Here is a 22,695-nt window from a genome sequence, read left to right as displayed (position 1 = left end):
CCCAAATCTTGGAGGGTTTTCTCTAGAGTAAAGAGAATAATTTTCAAGCAGCTCAAACAACTCAAATAGCTCAGATAGCGTAAACAGTGCAAATAGCCTGCAGGCCTAATACCAGCCAGTTCTAAGAGAACAGTCTGGTCCCAGAGCAGCCAGGCCAAAAGCTGCTCCGCACAGTTCCAATATAACAGCCCCTATTCAAAATGGAATGGGGCCAAAGGCTGAATCGGCACAACTCCAGTGAAACATCCCATGTTCCAAAAGGAATGGGCCGAAAGCTAGCAAGTTCCAGCTGGAACAGTCTGATTTCAAAAATCAGACCAAAGTGCCAAATGAATACTCACATACAGAACAAGGCCTTAACCAGAAAGGAAGAAACCTTAAAATAGATACTGAGTAAAACCTGGAGAGCTTCAAAATGCAAAGTAGATGGAAGCTCAGATCCAGGAGAAAGACCCACCCTCAAACTCCAGGGTTGGTGAGAAAAGCAGTGAGAAGCAATAGGTTCAATGTTGGTACCACACCTGTTAGCTCACCAGCTTCAGAGCTCTTGGGGGATTTCTGGGGATCCTCTTAAGGGCCATTAAATTGTTGACCTACAACAAATAGACTACCAGTTATTTCTCTAGCAAAATAAAAAAAAGAATTTATTCAGGACCTGCAAAGAATTTCAATTTGGGATCTGCAACCATTGCAACATGTAAGCTCCCTGCAAAAATGGAAAGGAGAACTCTTCTAAAGAGGGAAACGAAGTTGGGAGGGCCACAGTGACCAAACAGTCCATGCCATTTCATTGGCTGAATTGGATGAGCTCTTGCCAGAGAAGAAGGGGAAATGTTTCTTCTTATTATTGGAGTCTGCTATGAGGCTCCCCTATCTGGTCTCCCAAGGCTATTTAATTGAGGTTGCTGTTTATTAATTTTTTACACTTGTAAGAAGAGATAAACAAACCTATCTTTCCTTCCAGTTCTCTGTTCCTCCTCCTATCTCCCTACCTCTTATTCTATTGTAGTGGTCCTTTATTCTGTAACCAAAGTTAAGTGTTAAGTAATCTGCCTAATCTCACATGCTAGCAAATAAAAGGTCAAAATTCTTCAAGTGAGGCTTCAACAGTAACTGAACCGAGAACTTCCAGATGTTCAAGCTGGATTTAGAAAAGGCAGAGGAACTAGAGATCAAAATGCCAACATCCATTGGATCATTGAAAAAACAAGATTGTTCCAGAAAAACATCTATTCTGCTTTGTTGACTATGCCAAAGCCTTTGACTGTGTGGATCAAAACAAACTGTGGAAAATTCTTAAAGAGATGGGAGTACCAGACCACCTTACCTGCCTCCTGAGAAATCTGTATGCAGGTCATGAAGCACCAATCAGAACTGGACATGGAACAATGGACTGGTTCCAAATTGCAAAAGAAGTACATCAAGGCTGTATATTGTCACCCTGCTTATTTAACTTATATGCAGAGTACATCATGAGAAATGCCAGGCTGGATGAAGCACAAACTGGAATCAAGGTTGCCCGGAGAAATATCAATAATCTCATATATGAAGTTGACACCACCCTTATGGCAGAAAGCAAAGGAACTGAAGAACCTCTTGATGAAAGTGAAAGAGGAGAATGAAAAGTTGGCTTAAAACTCAGCATTCAGAAAACTAAGATCATGGTATCTGGTCCCATCACTTCATGGCAAATAGATGGGGAAACAATGGAAACAATGACAGACTGTATTTTCTTGGGCCCCCAAATCACTGCAGATGGTGACTGCAGCCATGAAATTAAAAGACGCTTGCTCCTTGGAAGAAAAGCTATGATGAACTTAGCATATTAAAAAGCAGAGACATTACTTTACCAACAAAGGTCCATCTTGTCAAAGCTATGATTTTTCCAATAGTCATGTATGGATGTGAGAGTTGGACCATAAAGAAAGCTGAGCACCGAAGAATTGATGCTTTTGAACTGTGGTGTTGGAGAAGACTCTTGAGAGTCCCTTGGACTACAAGGGGATCCAACCAGTCCATCCTAAAGGAAATCAGTCCTGAATATTCATTGGAAGGACTATGCTGAAGTTGAAGCTCCAGTACTTTGGCCACCTGATCAAAGAGCTGACTCCGTGGAAAAGACCCTGATGCTGGGAAAGATTGAAGGCGGGAGCAGAAGGGGACAACAGAGGATGAGTGGTTGGATGGCATCACCGACTCGATGGACATGAGTTTCAGCGAGCTCTGTGAGTTGGTGATGGACAGGGAAGCTTGGCGTGCTGCAGTCCATGGGCTCACAAAGAGTTGGAGACAACTGAGCAACTAAATTACACTGAATTTGTATAAAGATCGGTTCTAAAATGTTTTTTTTTTTAACCCACATTTTAAAAAACCTTTACATAGTTATATTGATATAAATATTTCTCACTCCAGTCAAGTAGTGTGTTTAGGTTACATTTTCTTTTCTATGGCTCTAGTATTGTGACTCCTTTGGCATTCAGAAAACAATGTTCTTTCAGAATGGTTTCATAAGGAACTCTAAGGACCCTCACACTGGTGAAACAACTGTACTGGTAAAAAATCATTTTAGGAAGCAATAATAGAATTGTTTTAAGGGCATAAATCACTTTTATATGGAATCTAAAAAAAAAAAAAAAAAAATGAACATTTCCAAAGAAGAAACTGGCTCACAGACTTTGAAAACAAGTTTTAGGGATACCAGTGAGGAAAGTTGAGAGAGATAAATTAGGAGTTTCAAATCAACTCATACACACTACTGTGTATAACATAATCAACAAAAACCTACTGTATAACACAGTGAACTGTACTCAGGACAGTATTCTATAATAACCCATATGGGAAAAGAATCTGAAAAGGAATGGATATATGTATATTTATAAGTGAATCACTTTGCTGTACACCTAAAACTAACACAACACTGTAAATCAACTCTACTCTCATATAAAATAAAATTTTAACTAAATTTTAAAAATATTGGAAGTTTTGTTAAGAAGCAGTTAAGAGAAGGTAGGTAGCTTTATGAGAGACAGACTAAACAATAGGGCAGTTACTATACCAGAGAGAACCAGGGAAAGAAACAGCTAAGGAAAGTCCTCTTGGGGTCAGAAAAAACTCAAACAATAACCTCAGTTGCAAAGAAGCTAGAGTTTAATTGCATCATGTCACCAGAGTCTTTTATGCCCTAGGTTTCTTAGCCTCCAATTAAAATTAATTAATTTTTTTTAAATCTTGATTAAAAAAAACAACAAACAAAACAATAGAGTAATGACCCGGCAGTTAATGGAGCCTAATAACTGAATGTATGTGGTAATCCCTTCAGCAAGTCCTAAGAAAATAACTGAAAATATGTATAGTGAAGAATAAAAACCCAACAATGTTCATAACATCATGATAAAATGAATTTTCCTTTCAACATTTCATGAGCTGCTCAAAATCATTATATAGACTTCAGTTTTCTTCCTCCTTGGAACATGTTTTTCTTGTAAAGCTTTTTTTTTCCCCCCCTTGTATTGCTAACTGCTCTTTCTCCAGCCTTCCACGCTTGAATGTCCTCAAGCTTTCCCAAGAATTCAATAATTCTACCCTGTTAACTGCTTATTAAAAGTATAAGTATATAGAACAGCAGATGTTGCATGGCAGATCTCTAGAACTTTTTCATGGTGCATAACTAAAGTTCTATACCCATTGAAGCAACTCCTTATTTCTCTCTTCCCATCTTTGGAAACCACAATTCTACTTTCTATTTCTATAAGTTTTACTACTTTAAATACCTCATGTAAGTGGAATTATGTAGTATTTGTCCTTCTGTGGCTGGCTATTTCACTTTGCACGATATCCTCAATGTTCATCCATGTTGCTGCATATGAGAGAATTTCCTTTTTTTTAAATGGCTGAATAATATTTCACTGTATATATAATTACACTTTTTAAAAAGTTCATTTGTTGATGGATATTTAGATGGTTTCCACTTCTTGGCTATTTTGAACAATGCTGCAATGAATATGGGAATACACTATGTCTTCAAGATCCGAGTCTCTTTGGATCTAAAAATGATATTTCTGGATCCTGTAGCCCTCTTTTTATTTTTTGGAGGAAACTATATAGTGTTTTTCATAATGGCTGCACCATTAAACATATGTTTATTGCTGTTGAGTTGTAGTTACTCCTTATACATTTTAGATATTAATATCTTACCAGATATAGTTTGCAGGTATTTCCTCCCATTCCATAGGTTGCTTTCTCACTCTGCTTATTGATTCCCTGGCTATGTAAAAACTTTTTAGTTTAATGTAGTCCGATTGTTTATTTTTTTGCTTATATTAACTGTGTTTTGGTGTCATATCCAAGAAATCATTGTTAAGGCCAATGTAATAAAGCATTCCCCTGTTTTCTTCTAGAAAATTTTTAGTTTCAGGTCTAATGTTTAAGTCTTTTATTCATTTTGAATAGATTTCTGTGTATGATAAAAGGTCCAATTTTATTCTTTTGCTTGTGGATATCCAATTTCCCCAGCATTATTTGTTGAAGAAACTTCAACATTTCCACATTGTGTAGTTTTGCCTTTCTTGTCGAAGATCTTTGACTGCATGGGTGAAGGTTTATTTCTGGGCTCTCTGTTCTGTTCTATTGGTCTATGTATCTGTCTTTGTTCCAGTACCATGCTGTGTTTTTTTTTTTTTTTAATTACTCTAGCTTTGCTATATATTTTGAAATTAGGAAGTGTGAGACTTCCAATTTTGTTCTTTTTGCTCAAGATTGTTTTGACTGTTCAGAATCTTTCATGGTTTTATATGAATTTTAGGATTAATTTTTCTATTTCTATAAAAAATGTCATTGATATTTTGGTAGCAATTGCACTGATTTGTAGATCACCTTGGGTAATGTGGGTAGTTTTAACAATATCAAATCTTCCAGTTCATGAACACATTTCTTTCTTTTCAGTTGTCTGTGTCCTCTTTAATTTCTTTCAACCGTGCTTTGTAGTTTGTACAAGTTTGTACAAGTCTTTCACATTTTTGGTTAAATTTATTTCTAAGTATTTTATTCTTATTGATGCTATTGTAAATGGGTTTGTTTTCTTAATTCCCTTTTTAGATTATTCATTGCTAGTTTATAGAAACTCTACTGAGTTTTTTAATGTTTTAATGTTGCTTTTGATCCTGCAACTTTGCTGAATTCATTTATTCTTACAGTGTGTGTGTGTGTGTGTGAGTGTGTGTGTGATCTTTAGAGTTTTCTTTGTATTATATTATATAATCTGCAAGTAGAGATAATTTTCCTTCTTCCTTTCCAATTTGGATGCTTTTTTTCCCCTTAACGGAATCGCTTTAACTAGGACCTTCAGTACTGTTTTGAATTGAAATGGCAGGAATGGGCATCCTTGTTTTGTTCTTTATCTAAGAGAAAAAAACTTCTGGTTTTTCCCCATTGTTTACTATGTTAGCTGTGGGCTTGTCATACTGGATTTTATTATGTTGAGATAATGTCCTTCTCAGATCAGATCAGATCAGATCAGTCGTGTCCAACTCTTTGCGACCCCATGAATTACAGCACGCCAGGCCTCCCTGTCCATCACCAGTTCCCGGAGTTCACTCAGACTCACGTCCATCAAGTCAGTGATGCCATCCAGCCATTTCATCCTCTGTTGTCCCCTTCTCCTCTTGCCCCCAATCCCTCCCAGCATCAGAGTCCTTTCCAATGAGTCAACTCTTCGCATGAGGTGGCCAAAGTACTGGAGTTTCAGCTTTAGCATCATTCCTTCCAAAGAAATCCCAGGGCTGATCTCCTTTAGAATGGACTGGTTGGATCTCCTTGCAGGCCAAGGGACTCTCAAGAGTCTTCTCCAACACCACAGTTCAAAAGCATCAATTCTTCGGTGCTCAGCTTTCTTCTACTCCTAGTTTGATGAGTACTTTTATCATGAAAGGATGTTGAATTTATCAGATGCTTTTTGTGCATCTATTGAGTTGATCATATGATTTTATCCTTTGTTCCATTAATGTGGTGTAATACAATGATTAATATTTGTTTGGTGAACCATTCTTGTGTTCCAGGGATAAATCCTACTTGGTTATGATGTATGATCCTTTTAATGTGTTGTTGAATTTAGTTTGCTAATATTTTGTTGAAGATTTTTGCATCTATATTCATTAAGGATATTGTTTTTTAGTTTTCTTTTGATGTCTTTTTCTTTGGTATCAGGGTAATTATGGCTTCATAAAATGAGTTTGGAAGTGTTCCCTCCTCTTCAGTTTCTGGAAGAGCTTGAGAAGGATTGGCACCAGTTCTTTAAATGTATGGTAGAATTCGCCAGTGAAACCATCTGGTCATGGGCTTTTCTTTGTTGGGAGGTTTTTGATTACCCATTCAGTCTCCTTGCTAGTTATAGGTCTGTTCAGAATTTCTATTTCTTCATGATTCAGTCTTGGTAGATTGCATGTTTCTAGGAATTTATTCATTGCTTCCAGGCTATCCAAATTGTTGGCTTGGAATTTCTCATAGTAATCTCTTATAATCTTTTTAACTTCTGTGGTATTAGTTGTAATATCTCATCTCTAATAATTTTGAGTCTTCTTAATGTTTTTCTTAATCTAGCTAAAAGTTTGTCAATTTTGTTGATTTTTTGAAAAAAAAAATGCATTTTCATTGATCTCTACTATTGTTTTTCTATTTTCTATTTCATTTTTTTGTTTATTTTTTGTTTTATTTTTGTTCTGATGATTATTATTTCCTTCCTTCTGCTAATTTGGGGATTCGTTTGTTTTTATTTTTTTAGTCTCTTCTGTGTTTAAGTTAGGTTGTTTATTTGTGAATTTTCATCTTTTTAATATAGGCAATTGTTCCTATAAACTTCCCTTTTTGTGCTGCTTTTGCTGCATCCTATATGTTTTAGTATTTTTTTCTGTTTGTTTTCATTTGTCTTAAGATACTTTCTAATTTCTCTTTTGATGTCTTCTTTGGCTTATTGGTTGTTCAAGAATGCATTGCTTACTTTCCATATATTTTCGAATTTTTTAGTTTCCTTCTGTTTTTGATTTCTAGTTTCATTGCACTGTGCTTTGAAAGTACACTTACTTTGATTTCAGTCTTCTCAAATTTGTTAAGACTGGGTTGTGACCTAAAATGTGATCTCTTATGGAGAATGGTTTGTGTGTTCTTGAAAAGACTGTATATTCTGCTGCTGTTGGATGAAATACCCTGTATATGATATTTGGTTCATTTGGTCTATAGTATTTTACAAATCCTGTGTTTCCTTATTCATCTTCTGTCTGGATTCTATCCATTATTTAAAGTGAGGTATTGAAATCTCCTAATGTTATTGTGTTATTATCTATCTTTCCCTTCAATTCTGTCAGTGTTTTCTTCCTATATTTGGTGCTCTGCTATAAGGTACATATATCTTTTTAATTGTTACATCTACCCAATTAATTGACTCTTTTATCATTTATCATGTCCTTCCTTGTCTCTTTTGACAGTTTTTGACTTAAAGTCTATTTTGTCTAGTATGATTATGGCCCACCCTGTCCCCTGCTCTCTTTTAGTTACTATTTGCATATTTTTTTGTATACTTTAACTTTCACTCTATGTGTGTTCCTAAATCAAAAATCTTTTCTAGATAGCATATAGTTGGATTTTTTCTAATCCATTTAACCACTCTATATCTTCTGATTAGGGAGTAAAATCCATTTACATTTAAGTAGTTATTGATAGAGAAGAACTTACTATTGCCATTTTGTTAGTAGTTTTCTGTCTTATATTTATCCTTAACCCTCTTTCCTCTCTTTTTTTCTTCCTTTGTGTTTTGTTGATTTCTTTTGGTAGTGATATGTTTTGATCCCTTTTTAATTTTCTTTTGTGGATGTTTTACACAAAATGGTACTTTCTTGGTGGTTACCATGGGGCTTACATAAAGCATCGTATGTTTACAACAATCTATTTTAAGCTGATAAAACTTAACTTTCAGTTCAGTTCAGTCACTCAGTCATGTCTGACTCTGTGCGACCCCATGAACTGCAGCACACCAGGCCTCCCTTGTCCATCACCAACTCCAGGAGTGCACTCAAACTCACATCCATCGAGTCAGTGATGCCATCCAGCCATCTCATCCTCTGTCGTCCCCTTCTCCTCCTGCCCCCAATCCCTCCCAGCATCAGAGTCTTCTCCAGTGAGTCAACTCTTCGCATGAAGTGGCCAAAGTACTGGAGTTTCAGCTTTAGCATCACTCCTTACAAAAAACACCCAGGACTGATCTCCTTTAGAATGGACTGGTTGGATCTCCTTGCAGTCCAAGGGACTCTCAAGTCTTCTCCAACACCACAGTTCAAAAGCATCAATTCTTCGGTGCTCAGCTTTCTTCACAGTCCAACTCTCACATCCATACATGACCACTGGAAAAAATATAGCCTTGACTAAACGGACTTTTGTTGGCAAAGTGATGTCTCTGCTTTTCAGTATGCTATCTAGGTTGGTCATAACTTTTCTTCCAAGGAGTAAGCATCTTTTAATTTCATGGCTGCAATCACCATCTGCAGTGATTTTGGAGCCCAGAAAAATAAAGTCTGACACTGTTTCCACTGTTTCCCCATCTATTTCCCATGAAGTGATGGGACCAGATGCCATGATCTTCGTTTTCTGAATGTTGAGCTTTAAGCCAACTTTTTCACTCTCCTCTTTCACTTTCATCAAGAGGCTTTTTCGTTCCTCTTCACTTTCTGCCATAAGGGTGGTGTCATCTGCATATCTGAGGTTATTGATATTTCTCCTGGCAATCTTGATTCCAGCTTGTGCTTCTTCCAGTCCAGCGTTTCTCATGATGTACTCTGCATATAAGTTAAATAAGCAGGGTGACAATATACAGCCTTGACGTCCTCCTTTTCCTATTTGGAACCAGTCTGTTGTTCCATGTCCATTGCATACAAATACTCTTCACATTGACTCCCTCTTCCCTATACTTTCTGTGTTATTGATGTCAAAACATTACATCCTTCTAAATTATGTATCCATTAACATATTCTTATAGTAATAGTTTTTGAAAATACTTTTGTCCTTCAACCCCTATACCAGAATTAAAAGTGATTTATGTACTATTGTTACAGTATTTTGTGTTTGTCTGTATATTTACCTTTACTAGCAAGCTGTATACTTTCATTGCTTTGTGTTGTTGTTCAGCATCCCTTTGTTCGAACTTGACGGAATCCCTTTAGCATTTCTTGTAGGCAGTTATAGTGATGATGAACTCCCTCAGCTGTTTTTTTTTTTTAAACATGGGAAGGTTTTATTTTTCCTTCATTTTTCAAGTACCACCTTTTTTTTTTTTTTTTGCCACATATAGTGCTCTTGGTTGGCAGTTTTCCCCTTTTAGCACCTTGAATATATCATCCCACTGCCTTCTGGCCTGTAGAGTTCCTGCTGAAAAATTCACTGATAGTATTATGGGACTTCTCTTGTGTATGGTGATTCACTTTTCTCTTGTTGCTGTTAGAATTTTCTCTGTATTTTTCTTTTGACAGTTTGATTATAATGTGTCTTAGTGTGGATTTCTTTGGATTTACTATCGTTGGAATCCATTGGATTTCTTAAATATGGATATAATTTCCTTCCTTAGTTTTGGGAAGTTTGGGGGCACTATTTCTTTAAATAAGCTTTCTGTCACTTATACTTTTTCTTCTTCCAGGGCTCCCATGATGCATATTTTGATCTGCATATGATATCCCATGTGTTCCTCGGGCTTTCTTCACTCTGTTTCATTCTTTTTTCCAATCTAGTCTTCTGACTGGATAATTTCAAGTGACCTGTCCTCAAGTTCACTGATTCTTTCTTCAGCTTAATTGAACGTAGTGTTAAATCCTCCTACTGAATTTTTTTACTTCAATTATTGTATTCTTTCACTCCAAATTTTCTGTTTTGTTCTTTTTAATATTTTATTTTTTGCTGATATTTTCATTTGTTTATGCATCGTCTTGATCTCATAGAGTATCATTATAATGGTTATTTTAATTCTCTGTCAGGTAATTTACATGCCTCCATTTCTTTACGATAAATTTGATTTATTTTATTCTTTTGTATGGGCCATGTTTCCCTGTTTCTTCATGTTTCCCTTAACTTTGTTTTAGGATTGGCACACTTGAAATAAAAGCCACATCTCATAGCCTTTATAGACTGGCCCTTTCTGCAGAAGACTTCTAATCAGCTTGACTAGAGATTCTGGGGGTCTCTGTAACCTTTTCTTAGAGGAAAGGGAATGTAAATTCTTTGAGCCTGTGTGTGCAATTTCTCAATTAGGTAGAGTTGGCTGATTTCTTTTTCCAGGGACTCATAATGTTTTGCTCTACCTGGGGTCACTCTGTGGTACTGCAAGTTGTCTGGTTTTACGATACGTGTTTGTGTTGAGTTGTGTCTAGTTCTTCATGACCCCATGAACTGTAGCCTGTCAGACCCTCTGTCCATGGAATTTCCCAGGCAAGTATACTGGAGTGGAGTGCCATATTCTGTTCCAAGGGATCTTCTTGACTCAGGGATTGAACCTGCATCTCCTGCAGGTCCTGCATTGGCAGGCAGATTCTTCACCACTGTGCCACCTAGGAAGTCCTGGTTTTACAGTAGCAAGCTGCTTTGATGTCCCTTGTTCTCAGAGGCCTCCAGATTTCTGCTGTATGCTGACTCCCCATCAGCAGCCTGGATTAGGTGAGACAGATACCAGCCCCTTCTGAACTCTTCTAAAGAGCTTGAACATCAGACATATGCTCCTTTCACTCCTTCCAGAGGGAGAGGCCTCAGATTGTTCTCCTACCCCTAACTGCATTGAGCCATCCTAGTCCCTGAAAGCCAATTTACCCATTCTTCTTTATTCTCAGTGGCACCAAGGCATCCAGACTACAATGGTTCTGTCAGTGCTCTGAATTAGGCAAGACAGATACCAGTTCCTCAGTAGCCCTCTGAAGAGCTGGAATGTCAGATACAGCCTCTACTTTTCTCTTCACCCCGAGTGTAAAAAGTGTGAGCCAGGTTATTCTCTACCACTGCTGAGCTGTGCCAGCTTAGAAAAGGGGCTGAGGCAATTAAAGTGAAATTGCTCTTCTTATCCATTTGAATGTGGCTTTTCACAGCTTTGCACTCTGGTACTGCAACATCTTGACTAGATTCTAGAATTCTCATTACAGTATTTTGGTCCATATTTTGTTAAATTGCAGTTTCTGTGGGGAAAAGAGAGTGGAACTTTGCATTCGCCCATCTTGTGATTCACTCCCTCTGTGATTTACTCTTGGCTCTACTGCATTTGTCCTTCTGAGACTCCTTTCACTGCCGTCTTAGGTTGGGAGCCCTCTTTCCTCCATCCTGTATCTTCTTTGTTTACTTACAAGTTATGCTTTCTAATTAATGACACATGCACAAAAAACTAAAATCTGCAAAGAATAAACATTTTTTTTCATTCTTCCTTATATTTGATTTGATGATTTCACTCAATAGAGACCTCTAGGTCCAAAGTAATTTTGCCTTACAGTGTTGATGGTATTGCTTAGAGAAAAGACTGAGGCTATTCTTGGAGCGGTACGTATGTAAGTCTGTAGCAGTTGGGGATGGATTTCTGGTATCAACTATTGTATAGTCAAACTTTAAACTACTTCTCATGTTTTTGGCTCCATCTGTTTACTCTGTTTCTTTTTTGAGTATAAACTCTTCTCTTAGTCAAGACCCTCTTTGATATTTTACTCATCAGGCCAGCTCCCTCTTTTACTGCAGTTGGAAGAATATATATATATACACACACACACATATATATCCTATATAAATATATATATATCCTATATAAATTTATAAATTTTATTTTTATATGTAATTACATATATCTGTTTATATATAAATATATACATATATTTATGAGTGAGTGAGTAAGAGAGCACTACCTAGGTTTAAATTCTGGCTCTGGAATTTCTAGCTATGTAAACTTGGCCATGTCACTTGTGTCTCGATATATTCATGTGACAACCTAGTTTAAGGATTAAATGTAAAGGTACTATTATTAGTAGTATTGCTCTTCTGTTCTGCTTTTTCAAAAATCCTATTTTTATATGACTTTCATATTCCGTTTGTTTATATATCTCTCTTTTTGATGTTTTTCCTCGTGTCTCTTTTTATATTATTCCTTAGCTTAGTGAATTAGAGGTCATAACAAAATAAACGTGTATTCAGTCCTCTTTTTTAAGGTAGAAGCCAAATCTGATTTTTAATTTTAGAAAATAATCAGTGATTTAATGTAATTTTAATAATTTAAGCTATTTTTTAAATGAAATTATTCTCTCTATTCATATATTATCTTTACTGTATTTGCCTAGTGATCTAATGACCCAGAGTCAAAATTGAATGGGAATTTTCTTTCTTTTGATAGATTCTTAGTAGTGAAACTATTTTAATGCTGGTCAGAATTTAATTCTCTTTAAAGAATTGGAAGCAAAAGAAAAAAGAGTATCAGCATGTTAGAGAAAAGCCTATTGTTCTTTTTTGTATTACATCAATTGAAAGTTAACAGTTTTATTACATCTTATGAAAAACCAATAAATGAACCAGAAAATAATGATGATAATCATGATGATGATAGGAGCAACAATTACAAAATGCATAAATGTATACATGCCATTTAGTATATATCATGTTACATATTCTTCATAATAGCTCTACTAGGTAGGCATGTCAGTCCTCATTTTACTTTATGAGGAAACCAAAGTTTAGAGTGCTTAAATAACTTGCCCATGCCACATAACCAGTAAAGCTTTCTGATACAAAGGCCTGTGTTCTGTGATTATGTACAACTTATCTGGGACTTGGGAACCTATAGATTTGAACAAATTGCATTAATGAATGACTATTACTGCCTCTCAAAGACCTTTGTTTCCCTTTTGCTTTGTCTCCTCCCTCTGATACCACAGTGGCCACTGCAGCTACTCATAGTGGCTAATACTTCTTCTCTCATTCCCTTAAAATCCTCATTAACAACTTTCTCGTTGAAATCCTCTGTTTTTTTAGTGCCCCAGTCCCAAGTGAGCCCAGGTGGGAATACCTTAACCATCCTTAGTGAGAATAGGTGCAGGCCTGTCTGTATTGCTCAAGTCAAGTAGAATTTTGTATAATAATAGACACTGAGTACGCTTTGAAAAATGAATGAGTGGTGATAAAAAAGAACAGACTAAAATTCCTGATGTAGAAAGAGAGACTGTAGCTCAGGCAAAGAAATTTATTAAGTAGAAACTGTAATATATTTTCCTATAGAAATAATAGTAGTTAAGTTCTGCAGTTCAATTAATATCACTAAAATAGCAGTCCAACCTATCTTTAAGTTTTGTAGTATATGTGGGTTAACCTGGGAGCCCAAATATGATTTTTATAAAATGCTTCTAGAAGAAAATGCTCTCTGAAGGGCAAATAATAGACTTAATGAATTTTTTAAACAAACCATTTGTAAATTGAAGTTAACATCTAAGACCATTAACTTGTTGATAATCTTTGCTTGTGTGTTCTCATTTACTTACAAAGTTATAAAGAATGTGATATCAAAAGCTGTTGTTTATTACATGGTAGTAACAATTGCCCAGATCTTTCCTATTCTTTCCGCTCTTACCCTCAGCATTCGTCATGTTACCCTGTATGTAGTTGTTGTTCAGTCACTCAGTTGTGCCCTACTCTTTGCAACCCCGTGGACTGCAGCAGGCCTGGTTTCCTTGTCCTCCACTATCTCTCAGTCTGCCCAAACTCACGCCCATTGAGTCAGAGATGCCATCCAACCGTCTCATCCTCTGTTGTCCTCTTCTCCTCCTGCCCTCAATCTTTACCAGTATCAGGGTCTTTTCCAATGAGTCGGCTCTTTGCATCAGGTGGTCAAAGGATTGGAGCTTCAGCTTCAGCATCAGTCATTCCAATGAGTATGCGGATGACAGAGGATTGATTTTCTTTTCTTACTGGTTTGCTCTTACCCTCAGCATTCATCTTGTTACCTTGCATATATAGTAGCTATTCAAAAAATATTTGCATATTGATTGTTTGGTTCTGAGATACACAGGGTTCTTACTTCAACTTAGCTTTAATTTAAAATTACATAGCAAAATTCTAAGTGATCTCTAGAATATGAAATATATATATAAACATATATGATATGTTCTTATAATATTAATAAAAATAAATTATAAAAATACATTTGGATATTTATCATTTTTTCCCACTTGACTTATGATTGAGGGGTAAATGGCTGTTGTAAGATTTAGAAAGCATCTTGATTTAAAAGGCCCCCAAAGCCTTGTGTTCTAACCTATACTTTAAAAAATTTCCTCTGACTGGAACAGAGAGGGAATGACATCTCATTCCAGGGAACATTAAAAGTGCTCTAATGTCCTAGTAATATATCTATCATATGTCTGAAAATAGTGTGTTTTGGAATATTTAGGATGACCTAACTACTTATCTCTCAAATGGAGGAAGGCTGTGACTGGGGAAGAGTCTGGTTACAAAAATATACTTATTTCATAAAAGACACTGTTTTGTCTTTGCAGATGTAACTGTGTGGAGCCACATAATCCTAGTAATAATACATTGAAGGAATGGAGGGAGTCCAATATTTCTGCCTCTGACATAATTTGGGAGAACCTAACTGTTTCGGTAAGTGAAACATATCTTGACTCTAATTACTATAAGATCTTTTTTGACATTTTGAATGAATTATTGCCACTAAGGTAAATTATTTTAAATAAATACTATTACAAAAGTGATAGTTTTATTTCATCCATTCAAAAATGCATAAGTTAACAGGGGTTTCCTTTCATTATTAAGCTTTTCCAGTAGTTAGTAGTCCTGAATTACTCCAAAAGCACACCTATATGGCATAATGTGACTAGATTAACTGAAAGCACATTAAATAAGAGCAATGTTGACCTAAATTAAACCATATGACAGAACTAAGTCAGCCTTCTGTGTAAAGAATGCTTTTACTTCGCTCCATGGTGCTGCTCCAGCTGTTCAGAATATGTTGAGGGGGAGGGGATGTTTGTTAATATTTTGGTATAAATATTGAACTTTTGGGGAAAACCAAAGTCACTTTTCTTAAAATTCTGGCACCTCCCTCAGAAAGAGTTTTCTTATTTCCATTTTCTCCTTATCTTCCTTCCATTTAACAAAAAGAATCACAACATATTTTTCATCTATCAAAGTTAAATCTTACACCTTTAAAAATATTTCTGTCTTTCCTTTTTATAATGATATCTTTTTTCCCCTTCATAGTTGAATGCCTCTATTTTTCTTCAGTTCATTTCAGTTCAGTCTCTCAGTCGTGTCTGACTCTTTGCGACCCCATGAATCGCAGCACGCCAGGCCTCCCTGTCCGTCACCAACTCCCGGAGTTCACTCAGACTCACGTCCATCGAGTCAGTGATGCCATCCAGCCATCTCATCCTCTACCGTCCCCTTCTCCTCCTGCCCCCAATCCCTCCCAGCATCAGAGTCTTTTCCAATGAGTCAGCTTTTCGCATGAGGTGGCCAAAGTACTGTTTTCTTAATCTCTTGTAATATTTGTGCACACCTATTTCCATCTATATTTACATCCTTTACTTCTGGTCAATCAAGTCTCATAACTGGAAAAATACAAAGATTCTGCTTCTAATAAGTATTAAAATCTGAGTCATTCTAGTTTCTTTTCTGTTCTTCTCAGTTACAAACATTACAGTCCAAAGCTTCTGCCTATTTACCTACCTGTATAAGCTCAAATCCCATTATAACCATCAGCATAAAACTATATGAACTCTAGTTCATTTCATGAGAAACACATTTTAGTAAGTGAGCCAGTTAGTGATACACACAAACCTTTTTTGTTGCACAATTATAAAACTCTAAACGCAGTTCTTACAAGAGCACTTGATCTGTTGCCTATTTTTCTCACTTTTCCTCATTAAGTATTTTTTTCAGAATCAAAATTTTTAAAATTCTATCTTTGACCTATATTTTACTACCTTTCTTCTTACCCTAGTCATTTGCTCTAAAATGTCTTCACTTTCATTTTTTTTCTATTATAGTTAACATTTATTCTGTTGTATTTTTCCTTAGAAAAAAGATTTATCGAACTTCTCCCTTTCAGAGAGCCATTTAAGTTGACCAATAAAAGAAATGATGAGCTGAACAAGAAAGAATGCTACAGTTGTTCAGAATTTAGACATGGTTGATCCATTCAGCAATGCATCTTCCATTTATATTCCCCTTTTATAAACTATAAAGATATTATATTTTAAGAGTTCCTTGCTTTTGTCCCTCATCTTGGTGTCCCCTACAATACACTTACCCAATAATTTCATCTCTAAATTATTTAATATGAAAATTTACTCTATGTGTTTATAGTCTTGAATAATTTAATGTTAAATAATAATATTTATTCCATATAGTAGCAAATCCTGAATCATACATTTCTAAGAGACTCATAGCACAATTGATCTACCTAGATCAATATTAGAAGTTTTAGGGTCAAGAAGAGTACAGTGAAAAATATTTTGCAATCAAACAAAGCAAATCTAATCCTGAGATTGTTATTATTATTTTTTTCTTTGTTAAGTTCTGCACTAGGTGTTAACATTCTGGCAGAAATTTTCATATTATTTTTAATTAGGTAAAAGCACTGTTTGCAATGAATAATTGCTAATCTTGACCAGAAATAGCACTTATCACCAAAGGGTATTCAACATAATGAAAAAAACTTAAAATTTTAAGTCATCGAGGGCCATAATGATTTGTCTTAATTGTTATTCTATTTTTTTCTCAGCATAACCATCAGGATCATCAAAAGCAAATTATTAATTTTATTAACAGTGCTAATGGCTATTATAACTAGTTTTGTAAAAATGGTCATGTAATATTTACTCTGTGTATTACTCACTGGATAATTTTTAATTGAATTGTTACATTTCTCATGAACTGTAATTTTTACCTTGCTAACTCAGCAATGGCAAGAACTTTAGCTTTCTTTGATTCTCCCAAATTACTGTATGCATAGTAAGTGTCCAATAAACATTTAATGATTATTTTGAAATGCAGTCTCAAATCACAGATTTACTATTTAATGTAAATGTCTTGGTTTATTTTGTTTTCTAGCTTTATTGAGGTATAATTGACAAATAAAAATTATGTATTTTAGGTATAAAATGTGTTTTGATGAATGTATACAAGGTGAATGATTACCACAATCAAGCTAATTAACACACATAGCACCTCACATAAGCAACCTTTTTACTTGGTGAAAACAATTAAGATCTACTGTCCCAGCAAATTTCAATTATTTAATACAATATTATTAACCATAGGCACTGTGTTATACACTAGCACTTCATAATTTATTTATCCTGCATAACTGAAACTTTGTTCCCTTCAACCAATATTTTCCCATTTTTCCTCTCTCCCTAGTCATTGGTAACTATCATTCTACTCTCTGCTTCTGAGTTTGACTTTTAGCTTCCACATAGAAGATAAATCATATAGTATTTGTCTTCTGTGTCTGGCTTGTTTCAATTAGCATTTCTTACAGGTTCATTCATGTTGTTGCAGTAACAACATTTCCTTCCTTTTTAAGGGTGAATGATATTCTATTGTATATTTATACTACAGTTTCTTAATCCATTGATCCATTGACAGACATCTAGGTTATTTCCATATCTTGACTATTGTGAATAATGCTTAATTCAAGTGTTTTATAGCAAGCTAGAGTACTTAAGTTTCTATGTTTATATATATATTTTAGCAGTATATCAAAATCTGTCATTATAAGGAATTCCTAGACAAGGTTTAAAATATTCACAGGCAATTAACTAGCAATTGGTTAAGAATTGTTTCAATGCCAGAATTACATATTTAGCTTATACATAAATAAGGGGCAGGACACTAATGCCAACTCTAATTTCTTATTTTATCAAACTTAATTTTTACCAACTTATAAAATTGTTGAAGCTTAAAACGTGTTGAAGAATAATTAGTAGAAATGAGTTTGTCAACAAGCATTTTTTTCATTTTCATAAGTGAAACCATATGTGAGACTCAAAATAAGAGAACAGGATTTAGATTTAGTTTTCTCTTCCAAATCTTAGGACTTCATGTGTGTGTGTGTGTTTTAAGGGTACAGTTGGTATAAACCAGAAAATAAATGTAGAATATAGTAGCTCACAATTTTTCCTTTTTAAATAACATACTGCCCTCCTAAAAGAAAGAAAAATATACTTTTCAAATTTGCTTTGAATTAAAGTGACTAGGCAGGCTAATGGCAATGTATTATAGCTTATAAGACAAATAATTCTTTAAATGGTTTCTATATTACCAAGAATTGAGAACAAGACTCAACCAAGTCCAAGACTTGGAAGACTTTTATATCTGCACAAAAGATAGAAGATGATCACAAATATATAGGTAAATGTGTTTACAAAGGAACTTTTAGCTCCTCTTTGTATTTATCCATTCTTCTTTTTTTTTATTTACTTTTAATTGGAGGATAATTGCTTCACAGTGTTGTGTTAGTTTCTGTCGTACAACAGCATGAATCAGCCATAAGTATACATATACCTGCCCCCTCTTGAACTTCTCCCCCAACATCCCACCCCTCTAGGTCATCTCAGAGCACCAGCTTGAGCTCCCTGTGTTATACAGCAACTTCCCACTAGCTATCTATTTTGTACATGGCAATGTATATATTTCAGCACTACTCTCAGTTCATCCCACCCTCTCCTTCACCCAGTCACAAGTCCAGTCTCTATGTCTGGGCCTCTGTTCTTGCCCTGCAGATAGGTTCATCAGTATCATTTTTCTAGCTTTCTAGCTTCTATTCCATTACTTTGCTTAGTAATTGCTTTACTAGTAAAGCTGAACAAGGGGCAAGAGAAGGGACTAAAAATTTCAAGGATTTGTTTTTGCTACTTTATCCCTTTTAACAGAGTTTTGAGAGAAGGAAAAACTAAAGCTATAATTAAGGCTTGGGGATTTTTTTTTTTCCCCAATTAGCAAAGTTTCTGTGCTCTGTATTAACATGGTTAATTGGAATTCAACTTTAGCTAGCAAAAAATGTAGCATTTGCAGTTAGATTAGAAAAAGGAACAGAATTGTTTTAGATAATTATAAAGTATACAAACAATATTTCTCAAAAATCCTAGCCTTACAGGTAACTGTCCCAAGTGATTTTACTAGTTTGTTTTTAGATAACAAGGTCTGTGATTTAGTCTAGAATCTTTCAAAGGTATGTGTTTCCTGCTGTACTCCAGGGCTTGAAGCTTTGTTCATTGGACAGTCTCTGCTGGTGATCAATCTGGCAGTCCATATTTTCTCCTAAGATCTTCCTGTACCATGGCACAATTCAATTCCTAATTCAGGCTGAGAATATCTAAGGTACTAGCAAGGTCACTGGATCACTTAAACCATTCTTTTCTGTTTTGAAATAAAAAATTAAAATTTAATGTTCTAATCTTTAAAATGAAATGGTAAAACCCAATCTTATATGAGCTTTAAAAAAAAGTCTTAATTTCAAAATAATTTTAAATGCTGTTTTTTCCTCCAAGAAAGAAAAATTTTTTGACTTTGCTGCCACCTCATGGCTAAGACAGCAATTAGAAATGGTTCTTCAGGGGCTTATAAAATAAATACCAGGAAAAAAAAAAATGAAAGATCATGAAGTCATTTGTTGTTGTTGTTGTTATATAGTTGCTCAGTTGTGTCTGACTCTTTGTGACTCCATGGAGTATAGTTTGCCAGGCTCCTCTGTCCATGGAATTCTCCAGGCAAGAATCCTGGAGTGGTTGGCCATTTCCTTCTCCAGGGTATCTGCCCTACCCAGGGATGGAACCCGGGTCTTCTGCATTGGCAGGTGGGTTCTTTACCTGTGAGCCACCTATGAAGCTCCTGAAAAAGTCATAGTAAATATGAACTTTGCCCTGCTCCTATAGTACTTTTTCTCTTTTGTTCTATAATTTAAGTTTGAGCTCCATCTTTGACTTCTAGTTTCACTTCAGTAATAATATATTGTATTTTTTTGTTGTTGCTTTTCTCACCTTTCTTGGGAGCTTTAGGACTAGATAATTCTAGAGAATCACTGTTCTCCTTTAATATGCAATAATATTCCCACCAGCTCTGCTGCTGCCCAGCAGTGGTGAGGCTATAGCAAATTACTTACCTTCTCTATACTATATTTTCCTCAGATACAACATGGAAATAATAGCAACTACCTATTTTATAGGGTTGATGTGATACTTAATAAAGATGATGATTGGTGAATCAGTTTTATAGATTTAATTTTTAAAAGGCAAAAATTTTAGAAATAGTTCTTACTGCTCACTACCTATCCAAACATGAGCCTTAATGAAAAACCTTGGCAACTCAACTACAAGTGATCCTAAGACATTAGTTTTCTGAAAGAACTACGTCCACCTTTTTTTTCCTTAACAGCTCCATTTGTTTTACTTCTCTGGCAGGAATGCAAATCACTGCATGGGGAGTATGTTGGACGAGCCTGCGGCCACGAGCACCCCTATGTTCCAGATGTTCTGTTTTGGTCAGTGATCCTCTTCTTTTCCACAGTTACTCTGTCAGCCACGTTGAAGCAGTTCAAGACTAGCCGCTATTTTCCAACCAAGGTACTCAGACTACAGTTTTTCTGATCAAAATGTCTACCAGCATAAAGCATGTTACAGTGATAGGTGTATTTTAGGACAAAAGAAAGAGCGATTACTGTCATTAAAGGGGCCACTAAAGGTTTTTGGGTGATTGAGCTGCCATATTAGGAGTGAGGTGTGGTGAGGTGGGGAAGAGGAAGCATTTCGTGAGACTGATGCTGGGAGTGCAGATGGCCTTTAGGCTTATCTCCTAACTTCAAATCCCAGAGATAAACTCCCACGTTCCGACTTTCATTTTTGGAACTCAAAAGCACAAGCACACACTGCATTACTGATTGTCACTTTCTTGCCCAGTGAACAGTGGGAACTATTCCAGCCTGACAGACACCTCATAGGAGCCACTGTTACATTTTGTAATTGGGAAAGCCCCTGCAAGACTCATTGGAACACTATCCTCTTTTTCATTTTTAAAGTGTCAGTCCCTCCCCCTAACCCACCACGTTTGCATCTGCATATTTGGAAAAGAAAGTAAACAGAGAAACAGCTTAGTTCAATATTTAACACTGCAAAGTAACACCTATAAGGCCTGACTCAGCCAAAAAAGGACTAAGGAAGGAAGGGAGGGAGACAGAAGAAAAGAAAGAAGAGAAACAAGAAAACAAGCTTTTGAGAGATGAGCTAAAAATTGTGATGAAAATTCTACTCTGGGAAAATGTTTTAAGAACTGTTTGAGAGAAGCTTCTGTTTTTGTTACCTCTTCCTTCCCTAAGTTGGAAGATTCATTTCTTTCCTCCAAAAGCTTAATTTGATTAATATAGAATTGATTTTTTTATTAAACTCCTGAATTTTGTATGTGTTTGTGTGTGTGACATAAAGGCATCCTAATAAAAGCCAGATCTTACTGAATATTGTTTAAGGATTTTGCTCAAAGAAGACTTTATAAATGAGAAATAGAATAACTTTTAAATTTACTTACTCTGTTGTGCACATTACCTGCTGCTATACTTACATCTCAGATAAACTAACTATTGTGATACTTCAATAAAAACAGATTTTATTTTATAGTGTTTGGGGGTTTATCATATTAAAATGTTACCTGTGTGAGACAGAGTATTAAAATTTAGCCAAATTCTCTCCATCAATGTTATTCTGTATTTTAAATATTCACACATTGGAATTCATAATAAACTTAGATTTTTATCAGCATCACTGGTGTAATGGTGCCATGCATGATTCCCATAATAAACTTAAATTTTAAATAAATACTGAAAACAGCACAATCAGCATTGTAGCTATTCCATAATGCCTCATTTTGAAAATGTTGAGTATATATTTATCTTAATGACAGAGGTACATAAATATAAATATGACAGAATTAACAGTAATAGTATGTATAAAATGTAATATTATGATATCATGTCATAAAGTGTGATTCTAGATTATGTTCCTGAGTATTCCTCACTATTTATAGTTCCTTCAAGTGACAAGTGTTTTAATTATCTTTAGGTTCGATCCATAGTGAGCGACTTTGCTGTCTTTCTTACGATTCTATGTATGGTTTTAATTGACTATGCCATTGGGATCCCGTCTCCAAAACTACAAGTACCAAGTGTTTTCAAGGTGAAGTTATCATAGCATTTACTATCTCTCCATCTCTGTAGGTCTAATTTTTATTCAGATGATGGCTATAAACCTACCACTTGGGATTTTCATGAAAATATAAAGAATAGTGATTAATATAACAGAAAATAAAATGCTCACAGCCCAACTACAATTTTGGCCTAATATTAAAAAATAAATAGTAATCACGGAAATAGAGACCTGGAAGCCACTTGAAAAAGTTTCCTGTTAATTCTTCCAGTAGGAATATCTATATTCTAAAAGATAAGGAAACATTTTTAAAATAAGGGAAATGCATTTTCTTTTTGCAGAATTGCACAATGGATAGGGATTGGAAAACAAATAAAATTAGGTCTGAAATAGAGTTTGAACCACATTACAACTATGACCTTGGGCCAGTTATTTAATCTCTTTGAACCTTGTTTCCTCACCTATCAAACAGAGCTGGGGACTTCCTCAAAGAATTGTC

At 35.3% G+C, this 22,695-nt stretch overlaps 1 protein-coding gene across 3 annotated transcripts in view; it reads left to right on the top strand.

The window, feature by feature from the left end:
- Nucleotides 1-22,695, top strand: part of SLC4A10 (solute carrier family 4 member 10) — a 245,610-nt gene that overhangs the window by 184,067 nt on the left and 38,848 nt on the right. For all 3 annotated transcript variants that reach the window (XM_055572418.1, XM_055572417.1, XM_055572419.1), the window contains 3 exons: nucleotides 14,538-14,643; nucleotides 20,466-20,627; nucleotides 22,113-22,226. In XM_055572418.1, the coding sequence (XP_055428393.1) occupies nucleotides 14,538-14,643; nucleotides 20,466-20,627; nucleotides 22,113-22,226 (382 nt within the window). The remainder of the gene's footprint in view (nucleotides 1-14,537; nucleotides 14,644-20,465; nucleotides 20,628-22,112; nucleotides 22,227-22,695) is intronic.

This window comes from Bubalus kerabau, chromosome 3 (genome assembly GCF_029407905.1).
Source record: "Bubalus kerabau isolate K-KA32 ecotype Philippines breed swamp buffalo chromosome 3, PCC_UOA_SB_1v2, whole genome shotgun sequence".
Classification (NCBI taxonomy): domain Eukaryota; kingdom Metazoa; phylum Chordata; class Mammalia; order Artiodactyla; family Bovidae; genus Bubalus; species Bubalus kerabau.
Note: the sequence above shows the minus strand (reverse complement) of the source record. Positions and strands in the feature narration are given on the sequence as shown.